At 41.9% G+C, this 12,574-nt stretch overlaps 1 protein-coding gene across 2 annotated transcripts in view; it reads left to right on the top strand.

Moving 5' to 3' along the window:
* The window catches only part of BRDT (bromodomain testis associated), a 35,776-nt gene extending 23,487 nt beyond the window's left edge, over nucleotides 1–12,289 (top strand). The window contains exons 12-19 of one of the 2 annotated variants that reach the window (XM_074266256.1): nucleotides 2,401–2,462; nucleotides 4,911–5,031; nucleotides 7,039–7,121; nucleotides 8,043–8,166; nucleotides 8,273–8,349; nucleotides 8,732–8,925; nucleotides 9,411–9,558; nucleotides 10,291–12,289. In XM_074266256.1, coding sequence (XP_074122357.1) covers nucleotides 2,401–2,462; nucleotides 4,911–5,031; nucleotides 7,039–7,121; nucleotides 8,043–8,166; nucleotides 8,273–8,349; nucleotides 8,732–8,925; nucleotides 9,411–9,558; nucleotides 10,291–10,359 — 878 coding nt within the window. In that variant the 3' untranslated portion in view covers nucleotides 10,360–12,289. The remainder of the gene's footprint in view (nucleotides 1–2,400; nucleotides 2,463–4,910; nucleotides 5,032–7,038; nucleotides 7,122–8,042; nucleotides 8,167–8,272; nucleotides 8,350–8,731; nucleotides 8,926–9,410; nucleotides 9,559–10,290) is intronic. The other variant, XM_074266255.1, reaches the window with a different exon arrangement.
* The last annotated feature ends 285 nt before the right edge of the window (nucleotides 12,290–12,574 follow it).

The following is a 12,574-nucleotide window of genomic DNA, read 5'->3' as shown; positions in this document are numbered from 1 at the left end:
GAGGTTTTATCACGTTTTGTTTAAAAACAGTGAATAGCCTTTTTCTAGCCATCTCTTAAATAATCTTATCAGTTATATTGGTATGGCCTGTGCTTTTTTTTTTCTTTTTTTTTTTCTCATGCTGGCTTGTAGCAAAGCCCTTTATTACATTATTACTAATATTTGTCATCCTTTTTAATAGATTCTAAATTGTTGCCTGAAATAAAATCAAGCTTGCTGCTTATTCTTTGTCGTTATTAGGATTTGGAACAATATTAGCCCTTCTTCAATCTACAGTTTTTCTTCCCAATCTCTGTAATCCAGTCTGCTAGTTCTTCATCCAGACCAAGTAATATGATTTTCTGCAAGCCATCCAAGTTTGCTAAATGTTTACTTGCTAGATAGACATTTTTATCTTGTTCTTTAACTTTCAGTCAGTTGTAGTACCTCATTTCTATTTTTTAAAATCTCCCTAAATCTCTAGAGTTTGGGGGTTTTGTTTTTCCCCCTTCTCATTAGTGTACTTTGATATAATGCCCACGTTTATCTATATGTAGGCTAATCATTTTCCCCCAACCATGTGAAAAAAATAAACCCTACCGATCTCCTTGGACACTAACTTTGAGTTTAAATCTTGTCTCTGAAACTTACTTGCACATAAGCAAAGTAATAACTCATACCACCTACCTCACAGGGCTGTTGTGAGGGAAATGCCTTCTAAATCTCACTCTGAAATAGAGCAACTGTTATATTTAGTCTCCCTGGAATAGCGTACCACAGCTGCAGCCTTAAGGTCCTCCCTGCACCCCCAGATGCAGCAGATGCCCAGCCGTCCCTGCCCTTTCATCTTGGACCGCTCTCGGATGCTGTCCTCCCATAAACACTGCCTCGCAGAGCATTCCCCAAACAGGCCCTTCCTCCCAACCATATTGCACCAGTGTCAGTGGAGCATGTGAGCTGTTGGTTTATTCCCTGTTATCTGCCCCCCCCCCACCCCCCGTGTTGTACCTACATGATGCCCGTGAGCCTCGGGGCCCGCTCGTGCCTGCCAGAAGCGCCCTGATGTGTCCTTTGGGTGATCCTTTAAAGAATGTTGAATTTCGAAAAAATAAGCCTCAGTGCCAACTGGAAAATTCTGTGATGCTGCCCCCGGGCAGTTTGCCAAAGGCCAAGGAGCCAGTCATTGCCTCCTGTTTTGTTCTGGTCCATGGCCCGTGCATAGTATCTGCCCAGCATGGTGGAACAGCTTTATAGATTACCTGCATGTCACAGTTGGGGCCCTAAGAATTCTTCCTGTTGAACGTTGTGGTCACTTGATGTTTGCATTTAATTTTAATTCTAAATCCTGTATCCGAATACTGACTGAATAGTCTTTCATACAAGGAATGGAGTGTGTATCACTTATATACATATATACACAGACACACACACATACATATACATATATAAAGTATATATGTATTTGTAAAGAAAGACAAACAGATTAATCATTCTTCTGTTTTAAGCTGAAGTCAGAATTTGGGCAGACTTAACACGTTTCTCCCCCCCCCCTTTTTTTTTTTTCCTCTGCCATCCTCAAACTCTTGATTAATCAATACTGTCAGTCATATGACATTTAGAGAACTTAAAATTCTTTGTCAACTGGAACATAATGTAGTTTTTTCATGTGGCAATTTTAACATCTAGCCTCAAACATTTGAGGAGACAGAAGATAATCATTGAAATTAGGAAAGTTACACTAGACAGATACTGCCAATGGGGACTAGGATTAGTTAGCTTCCATGGAACCTAAGAATGGTTAGACCAAGACAAGAGCTCCAGTAGGTTGTGTGTGGGTCTGCGCGCATGTGTCTGTCGGTGTGTGTGAGAGTGGGAAGGGGGGGGGGGCTCTCCATCACCCGGTCTCTTCCTCTTCGAGCGGCCCCGCCCTCCATTCTTTCCAAACTAGGTCCCCTCTGCCTTGCTGGGACTCAATCATCCGTAAGGCTTCCCCTAGAGCAGCTTATGGGCCGGAGAGGGTCCCCAGTCTTGTTAGCGGGGCCTTGCCGCCGAGGTAAAGCGAGCCAAAGGCCTCCATCCCAGCCCTAGAGAGTCGGGTATGGTCAGACGGGCCTAGGAGTTGTGATAAACACCTGAAAGGGAGCTAGGCAGATGGGACTGATTGTTTCGCTGGAGATGAGTGGTTTGGAATTTTTTTGTTGTTTTAATCGCTAGAAATTTTTGACTAATCATAAAAGGACCATAGAAAATGCTGTGTAAAAACTCAAATCAGAAGTTGCTTAAGTTAATTCCCTTCAAATCAGTCTTCAGTGATCCATTTTCTATTAATACAAATTATGGGACATAGGGCAGCCTGCAAATAAACTGTTGTCAGCTTCTAAACTAATAAATACTAAGAAATGGATTTCTGTACATTTGTAGAAACATTTCCTAAGTTAACTGGACTCAGACCGAGTGACTCTCCCTCCAAAGGAAAAATGAAGGTAAGTGGATTCTCAAGTAATTTAGATTTCTCAAGAATGTATAACCTATTTTAATACTGAAAATATGGTTTGAAATTTGGCCAACTCAAACTTTTTTTTAAATTTATTTTTGCATAGAGTGCTCCTTAACTGCCCAGAACTACCACAAATTCATTGAGTTTGGTTATAGCAGGCAGAGCTCTGCCTTTGTTGTCAGGAAGTACAGGGTTCAAATCCTGCTGAGTCAGGCTCATCCCTCAAGCCCTCTCTTCCCTCTCAGTAAAGGTGATGATTACAACTGGTAGTTGCTATGAGACAGCACCCTCTCACTTGTGGTCCGCTCCTTTGTCCTGTCTGGCTCTCTGGGACCTCCCCCCGCGGGGGGGGTGCTTTCTTGGCCAGGACACAGTTGTGGTTTGGTGTCCCCTTCTCCAGCTCCTTGAGCAGCAAACAAAATAATTTGCACTTGCCCAGAGTCACTGCCAGGCGATGTCAGAGGGCAGATTTGAACTTCGGAGTGGAGTCTTCCTGACCCCAGCTTTAGCACTTTATCCACTCAGCCCCCAACTGCCCGCCAATGTAAAGAGAGGGCTCCAAAGTTTAAATTTATCAACTAGAGTAAATGTATCTTTTCTTTTCCCTACTTGGCCATAAAATAATCAAAAATCTTTCTCCTTTAAAGAGTTTGAGGGCTATATAGAATCTATCTTTCAAATATACCTGACTAGTTGAAGTAGGAGTCAAATGGGTTCAGAATTGGGAAATAAAAATCAATATTTATGCGAAAAAATAAGGGAACAATAGGCACTGTATCCTCTTAGCCATATTTCAGAAGTCTATGTAACCTGTGTGACCCTGGGCAAGTCACTAAACCCCACTTGCCTCAGACTAATTATTATTATTATTTTTTTTTTGGCTATGTAAAGCAGAATGTTTTTTCTTTTTTTATGCAAGTGGTTTCAGGTATATCCTTTCATTGGTGTTTAATATTTATAGATTATTGCTGGTGGTAAAAGTTTGATTGTTGGGGGGTTTTAGAAAAATAATCTTGCAATATCATAAGAATTTTATTGTGATCCCATTATTGAAGTAAAACATTTCTCAAAGCTGTTTTTGATGAAAATGAGACAATTGTAAAATCTTTTACATTCTCTTTAGCAATGGAGGAAGTTTAGAAGTTTAGAAGAGGGTGAAGGTTTGAGAAAAAAGATAGCAGAATTCTGGCTTTCTCGTAACCCATTTTGAGATGCCTGAGGGCAATCAGTTTGAAACGTCCTAAAGGCTGTTGGGGATGTGGAGCTTGTATTCCAGGTAGAGGATTGCATATGTAGATCTGGGTGATCTTCCTGGGGATGATAATGAACCCAGCCCAGAGCCTCCAGGGATATCTGGGTTTGGGGAGGACAGCCCCCTGGGAGGTGAAGGAGCCTGGAGATATGGAGGGTGGTAGGGGCTGGGCACAGGAGCACCAAGGATAAGAAACCCTGATGAGAGGAGAGTCTGCCCAGGTACTGGGGATGGGTCATGAGCCCAGCCAGCAAGGGCGCCTGCTTCCCATCAGCTCCTTCCAGCCTTGGATGCGAGGGGCCCCAGGGGAACAATGCCAAGCTGTGGTTGGTAACATGGGCAGCCAGGGGACAGAAAGGCACGTAGGTGGGCAGCAGTAAAATAGAAAAGACCAGAAATGGGGAAAATACTAAGGATTGTGGGATTCGATGTTGTGAGAAATTGGCATGGGGGGATCCTTGTGAGTGGTAACAAGATGAGGGTTATCACCCTGTAAGGCGCTGGCATAGGAAGGACTGGGTCATGGTAGCTTAGTAAGCATATAATCACACAAATGGGTGGGTATGTATGTTTTTTAAAATTAGGATTTTTCTCTCAATCTTCACCTTTTCAAAGGGGCCATGTGTTTTTTGTTTTTTGTTTTTTCCCCAGGGAAACTTCCATGGTTCAAAATTTTATTGGAATTTTATCTTGAGGGTCTATGACCAATCTTTTAGTAATCTTTAATGAAAGTCTTATCCAGAGTTAGAGCTTCTGAATAACATGGATGATCAAGCTAAATCTTTTTATAGTCCTAAGCAGTGAATTTTTTTGGGGGGGGGAAGGCAGGGAGAGGGTGTTAAGATTTGGAACTTTAAACACTTTGAAAGGCAGGTCTTCAAACAAGTATGTGATTTTTTTTCCCAGGGACATAAAGAATTCATTTGAAAATACATATTCTGGTTAATTGTTCATAAGTATATTTCTATTTTGTATAATATTTCATGAGCAATCCAAAGATTAGTATTTATAATGGAATTTGTTTATGCATATATATTATATATATATGCCTTTATAAACGACTAAAATACTTTGATGCATTATCACTTACAAGAACACTTAAATAGCTTATAACATTTTAAATTGTTACTTAGCAAATATCAAAGGGATTATTTTTCTAATATTGTTTTTTTTTGTTTCCAGACCTTGTCTTCTTGTGAAATATTAAATCAAGATCTATTAGCTCTTAAAAATCACCAAGAACCTCGACAGTCACAGACTTTGCAAAGCCTTCCACCAGCACAAATGAGCGCATTTCTTTCAAGTAAGAATTTAAAAACTAAATTATCATTTGAGAAATTGTGAAGTGTGTGTCTGTGTGATATAATACTAATGATTAAATGGTGGGACAACAATGTTAATCAAGAAACCGTTCATTGGGATTTTTTGGTTTTGTTCATTTCCCCTTAGGTTTTTTTGAGATTTTTAATTTGATGTTTGTTTGTTTTTTAGTGACCTGCCTAATTTGTAGTTTGTTTGTTTGTTTTCTAACTGATGAAATTGTTTACATTTTTCCCTAAGAACCTCTTAGAGGCTGAATTCCCAAAATTTTGTAACATTATCTCATTATCATTTTCTTTACTGAAGTTGTTTCTTTGATTTGTTCTTTGACCCTTTCATTCTTTAGCATTAACCTGTAGGTGGTCCATTGGATAGCGTGCTGGGCCTTAATTCAGATGTCTTCTCTTCATGAAGTCAAGTCTGTCCTCAGACATTTATTAGCAGTATGACCTGACAAGTCATTTAACCCTCCTTGCTTCTTGCTTTACCTTCTTCATCGGTAAAATGAGCTCAGAAAGGAAATGGCAAACTAATATCTGCCAAGAAAACCTCATAGTCACATATGATTGACTAACAATAGTTTAATCTCCAATTGATTGTAGTCTATTAAAAAATGTGTTTAATGTTTTTAACTTTTCTACATTTGTGGGATTTTATGGCCTGTTATGGGCATGAACAGTTTCTGTGTGTGTGTGTGTGTGTGTGTGTGTGTGTGTGTGTGTGTAGGTGCCATGCATATCTAAGAAATATGCATATTCCTTTTTATTCCCATCCAATTATTTTCCATAATTCTGCCATATTTAATTTATTTTCAAGTTGTGTTCAAGTTATTGCGGAGGAGGAGAGAGAGGTTGGTTGCATTTATCCAAGTCTGAGAAGGATAAATTGGTGTACCCTTTTTTTTTTTTTTTTTTTTTTTTGATAATTTTATTTTCTATTTGTCTCTCTAACCTTATTTAACTTTTTTTTTTTTTTTTAAGAATTTCTAGAGGCTGTTACTTTGCATGTATATTTAGCAAATATTTATATTTATAGAAAATGTTTTATCTTTTTTTTTTTTTTTTTAAATTTTTGTTGTTACTAAGATTGTTACTGCTATTCTTGACTTTTTGCCTTGGGCTGAAACATAGATTCTACTCCAGCCCTTTATTTTAGCTGTGTGCACAATGTCCAAACTTTCTGTTTGAAGCTTTGCTTGTTTTGGGGTGATTCTCTTTGGGATTTGTTTTTAATTTGGGAATTTGTCTTGTCAACAAAATGGCTTTTTACAGTAAGATTTTTTTTTTTTATTGTTTGCTTACTTTTATTAGATTAGACCCTGAATGTCTGGAGGGAACATATGGACTGTTTCTATTTCTGTTTTCTTGGGGTACTGAGTGTGGTATTCTCTGATCCCAGAGATGATTCAGGCTGCAACCTTTACAGCCCCAGAATGGGGACAGAGGGGACAGAGTCCATCCTCCAGAGCTCTCCTTCCCCACCCAGACTTGGCTAGGCGCGTGGGCAGCTTCAATAGGCCTCAGCTGGACTCCCTCCCAGCTGGCTGGGTCAGAGATGCTCCAGGGTCGGCTCCCTTTGGCCTGGGATGCCTGTTCCAGCCTTTATGCTGTGGCTCCAGGCCAGACTGGAACCCCGGCCGCTCCCGGCCTTGACCCAGCTGCTTGTGCCTGAACTCGTTTCTAGCGGAGTCCCTCTCCGGAACCAGGCCCCCTCCTCTTAGTGAAGCAGGAGGGACAGCGCAGCTGGGCCCAGTGCTGCTTCCTGCAGGCTGCTCTTGCCCACCTTTCCCTCCTGGGGAGTGCTCCCAACACCACTCTCCTGGAGCGGAGCGTGGAGTTGGACTTCCTGGGACATTAGGCAGAATGAAGCAATAAAGAAAGTCAGGTGAAGAGCGCCAAATCAAGTGCTTGTGCTGGTCACTTTGTTTCTATCCCGAGCTATACAAATGTATATTTGTATCTGTGGTTTTGACATTGTTCTCAATTTGTAGGTCCTTCTAAAATTGCAGCAGGAGATGGACAGCTGCTGCACGCTGCCTCGGATACCCACCAGCACTGCCTCCTTGTTTCAGAGGTAACTCCTTTCTCTGCCACAGAGGATGGGGAAGTGTCTCTAACCCATTTTGTCAGAATGCTCTTTTGAGTTGCCTTTGAATTGACCAGGAAGCTCTCTATGGACTTGGTCTCAGGCTCATCATGCAGGTAGTAGTGTTTGTGGTTTCCATTCCATGTGGAATCGTTGGTTCTCTTTTAAAAGACTTTCTCAGAGACAGATGGTGGGGCCTGATGGGAAGCAGCTGCCAGTGGGGTCCAGGGGCCTGCCCTCCAGGCCAGCCACCCATGTCCTGCTGGTTATCCTGAGCTAGTCCCAGGGTCCTCAGAAGAGGAAAAGGGCAGGTGGTTTCTAAGATTCTTCTCTTCTGGAAATGAAAATGCAGGGAGGGTTCTGTTTGGGGGTTTTGGTTCTGGGATTGTAATAGGTTGCCTTTAAAAAAAGTTCACATCCTGCAGTAAGGTCACAGCTTTGGAAGTGAGACTTTATCATAGTCCGGCCCTGCTCCTGTTTTGTATTTGAAGCCCAGGCTTTTGTCAGGTAACTTGTCCTAGGTTGCAGAGGTTTTAAATTCAGGGCCCACTCCTCTTATTTCATCCATATTTTATCGTCCTCCTTTCTGACAAGTATAACGAAAGCATTTTGTATGTGAGTATTGCCTGTTAACGCTGACTAGCTGGCTGCTGTTGGAGCCATCATTTCATAAACTATGATACCGGTGGAATCAAATTGTGCCCTGAAATTAAGACAGTAAAAACACTCGCCAGGAGAGACTGGCATCACCCAGCCACAACTTGCTGCTGTATCTGGGGTGTTTGTTCATTTAAAAAAAAAATCTTTGAATGGAGGAAACAGTTTGAGAAAGTGACTTGTGACTAAGAGTTCCACGATCCAGTCTGATCCTTGATATCACTGAACTGCCTCGGGGTGTGTTTCCCCCAGAATACTTCCTTAAGTGGTGACAGAAAAGAGGAGGCCTCATCTGCCGTGGAGGCTGGAAAATCAACCTCTCTTCCAAACTCAACGTGGGACGGAATCGACTGCAAACCTGTGAGAAAAGTGCAAAGTAAGTGCCAAGAGCCGCAGTCTGTACGGGTCCTTGGACTCCAAAGTAAGCTCTGCTCGCACTGGGCCACAAGGCCCAAGTCCGAAACACGCCTCTTGTGTCGTAGGGGCGGCCCGGAGGCCGAGGGCTGGCCCCGAGGAGAGTGTGTCGGAGCCCGAACTTGACCACGGGCCTGTGAAGAAGGTGAGGATTCCTTTCTGCTTGGCCCTCCTTTGGGGGGGGCTTCCCATACCAAGCCTTCCTGGGTCTGATTTGTACGCTCTTCTTCTCCCATCCCTTTCATCCCCAGTGTGGATCGCAATATTTAAAATGAACTCTTTACATCTAGTGATTAATCCTTTCATTCAAACTCCATCTAATCTAGTGAAAATGGTTCCAAATTGGGGATGTGTAATACCTGTCCTTCAGTATCACCAGAAGGAGGGAGAGGAAAAGTGATGGCATTTTTGTAGGAAGAAGCCCCTGAGCTCGTTCTTTTGTTGTTGGTGTGGAATGTTTTGTTGTGGCAGGAATTCGCATTTCTTTCTTCTTACGGGCGCATTAATGGTTAAAATGCTTCTTTTAGGATATAAAGATCAGAAACGTGGACTCTTGGACAAATTTAGGCAAAACGGTCGCCGCTTCCAGGTTATCCAGGTCCTCAGATGATCTCTTCAGGCAGTTCCGAAAAGCAGCGATTGAGAAAGAAGTGAGGAGCCGCACTCGGGAGCTGCGGAGGAAGCAGCTGGGCCCAGAGCCGGAGGAGCCCGAGCCGCACAGGTGGGGGGGGGGGGGGGGTCTGGCCTTCTGGGCCTGGGGCAGGAAGCCCCTGAGCGGGGCTACAGAGTTGGACGCGGGGCCTGGGGCACGGCGGCCGCCGTCCTGGAGCATAGATGGGCATGGGGATGTCAGGCCCCCGGGAGGGCGGCTGCGGGCCTGGGAGAGATCTCGGCTCTTTGGGACCTGAGGACTGGAGGGAGGGCAGAGCCCCGGGCCACCTTCTCCGAGGGCCCCATGCGGGATGGGAGGCCCGAGCGCCGGGCCAGTCTGGCCACGGCTCCTGCTCCCGAGCTCTTCCTCACCCATGAGGCTTCTCTGGGGAAGGGATGGGGGGCCGGCAGCCGCTGCATTTTGCTTTTTTAAGCAGAAGTTACTGCCTCTTCAGGCTGAATCCTCAGTGACAGAGACTGCCTAATAAACCATTCCCAAGCCCTATGTGTATTTGGGGGCAAGAAAGCCCTGGGACGGTTTTCACTATTTTAAAGGGACGTGGACAAGAATGCAGATAAAGTTGGAGACGACCATTCCCCTGACGTAGAGAAGCCACTCCAAGCCCCCCTGGAAGAGCACGAGCTTATCAAAGATCGAAATTTGGCAAGAAAGAAAGAGCAAGAGCGAAGGAGGAGGGAAGCCGTAAGTAAATGGGAGCCGGGCTGGCCTTCCCCGGTCCCTGGTCCCCAGTCTTGGAGTTCTGCCCTTCCTGCCTCAGTGAGGGCCTTCCTTTGGCCCCTCCCAGCCGTCAAATGCAGATGTGCTTCTGGTCCCAAATCTGGGGCCTCCTCTTTGCACCAGGTCTCCCTCGCTTCCTGACAGGCTGCGGAGTGCTGGCTCGGGGCTCTGGCTCTTTGGGTGGAAATTTCGGATTTCTCCTGGATGACTGACAGATCTGGGCATCCTTTAGGGGGTTCTCAATACTGGGCAGGGCTCACGGGCCACCCGAGTTATTGTAAACTGTTCTAATCTTTTTTATTGTGGCGAGAAGAATCCTTACCTGCCAGAGGATCCCTTGTGATTTTCTGCTTCTTGGAAGCATCCATTTGTTGTGTTGTTGTTGTTTTTTTAATCATAAAGATTTTAATTTTATTTTACCTTTCTCTTCCCCCTCCTTTTAATAGCTTTTTAAAATTTTACCAAATATATGCAAAAGGTTTTCAAAAGTGCTTTCTTCATCTATGCAAAGTGAAGTAGAAAATTAATCTGTAATCTGAACTGCTTAGAAAAGTAAGGTTGCAGCAGGAAGCAGTGTGATTCTGTCTGGTAAGACGGGAACGTTTAAAAAAAGGTTTTGTATAATTCATTCTGAAGAGATTTCTACTTTTATCTTAGTTTTCAACATTGGTTTCATTTCTCTTCCTTTTTCCACAGATGGCCAGCACCATTGACATGAATCTGCAAAGCGACATTATGATGACCTTCGAAGAAAACCTCGATTAAGTTTGATGTTCTGAATTAGTTAGTGGTTTATTTGATTAAGTCCCAAGCATGACGGAACAAAGTTTAATAAAAGCTCAAGGTGAGGTGAAAGGAGGAGGCCTTTTACTCTGTTATCAGAGTTACATTGGGTTCTAATTCATGGTGACTAAGAACATTTTCTTTTACTCCTGGTTTTTTAGATTCCCAGTATTTTTTACATTAACTAAATTCACATGACATTCATAGTTTTGTAAAGCTAATTCCCTAGATTATGGGTGCTTACTTAGTAGTCTTGTGAAATATTAGGAAACCTATATAGGAATATTCCGAAACAATTTAAAGGACTTTGAACTCTAGTTTCTAGTCTTTCTAATTTTTTTATCTTTTTTTATAAATCAAGCATTTATTTGCCTTTGAAAATGAGTGCTTATCTCAACAAATGCCTTTCTTCAGTGACTTCTTCCTGTAAGTCATTCTTTTTGAGCTTTGTGGTCCTTGTGTTTTAAACTTAAACAAAATGCATTTTTGAAGTTTTCTATAAATCACTCAGTAAATAAATTCCATTGGGAACATCCATAAGATACCCTTAAGTCCAGCTCAGGCATGTTCTCAACTTGGTAGTCGGCCACATAGCATACGAAGATGAAGCATCTGGCATCCTAAATGGCTTTTCCAGGCAGTGTATTTTAAGAGTTTATTATATCCTAATTATTTCCTGAAAGTGAACAGGACATAAACAAACCAGCCTGCTTTTTACCATGACGGATAAGCCAGAAGACCCCTGTTGCCAGCACAGCAAAACTTGGATAATGCTTCTTCCTCCCGAGTTTTTCATTCTGAAATGTGGATAAGTCTAAAGAGCTCCCAATTGTAAAGCACTTCCTTAGTGCAGTTCCTGGTACATAGTAAGCATTGTATAAATATTGGCTATCACTTCATATCATCTAGATTTTTTTTTTCTCAACTAAATACAAGTTCTTATATACCTTTAAAGTTGAATAACTTGAGACATCTACATGGTAGAAACTGAAATCTAAGTTAAGAACCAGATAGCTTGATTTCATTTTTTTTTTAGCTTTTTTTAGGACACATTTTTTTCAGGTCAGTTTTTAGTTTGTACTCACTAATTTAATGACTTGAATTTTTAAAAAATTAATTACATAAAAATAACCTGCAGTTAACACTTAATATATAAAATAATCCATGAGTAAGAAAAATTAAAATTAACCTACTGTTAACCCTGCTTCATAAATTACTTGAAGAAATTCCCTTATGTTTACCAGTAGACTTGTATTGAGTTTATCTAAAGTTATCAAAGTTTAAAGTTGAGTAAAGACCTTATAACTACCCTATATTTACTGGCATTTGCTAATAATTAAATATATCTGTATACCTCTGTCAGGTCACACTGCTGTACTTCAGTACATTACAAGACTCGGGAATGTTCTCATCCAGATAATCCTTTCCTTTAGTCCATCCACAAAGGCCTATCCACATTTCGGTAGGCTGGTCTTCATTCAACTAATAAGCCATGTTCAAAAAATGTTTTTAGCTTGATTGATTATACCCAAGTTTGTACTCTCCTCATGTACCTTTGAAGAACCTAGGGGCCCCTCCATGTATATATGAGGAAGCCAAGGTGTCGGAAGAACCTGCGTTATACAATGCAAATAATCACCCCAACAGCTTTCCTCTGGGGTGCTCACGATTTAGTCAGTACAAATATGGGGCATGGAGGAGGAAGAGGATTGACATTAGGAGCTGTGCCTGCACCTGAGAACACCATCTGGTCCTTCAGGGTCCTGGTCTCCCCGCCCCCAATCAATGTGGTCTTCTAGTTAGCATCCTGGTTGTATAATATGAAGTATCCCTTAGGCGTGTTCTTAAAAGGCTGTGTGTAAATAATGACGTTTTTTGTTGATTTGCTTTTGAAAATGCATTCAAAGATCTTAACGACCAATAAACATTGAATTCTAAAATTCAGATACTCATTTCAAAGAAAGATTCTTATTTTTTTTTTTTATCATACAATGTGTGGATGTCATTCTCTGTACATACACACCAGATGTTAATACAACCTTATTTTTCTTTACACTTTTATAAGCAGAGCTCTAATTGATTACTGTCTTAATACACACATTATAATGAAACGGAAGAAGAGGATAAGATTACATGGGGATCTTCCAATATTGTTCTTGTTGCCAGTCAAGTTAACTATTCAACAAACATTAACTAC

Source organism: Sminthopsis crassicaudata, chromosome 4 (assembly GCF_048593235.1).
Source record: "Sminthopsis crassicaudata isolate SCR6 chromosome 4, ASM4859323v1, whole genome shotgun sequence".
In the NCBI taxonomy this organism is placed as follows: Eukaryota; Metazoa; Chordata; class Mammalia; order Dasyuromorphia; family Dasyuridae; genus Sminthopsis; species Sminthopsis crassicaudata.
Note: the sequence above shows the minus strand (reverse complement) of the source record. Positions and strands in the feature narration are given on the sequence as shown.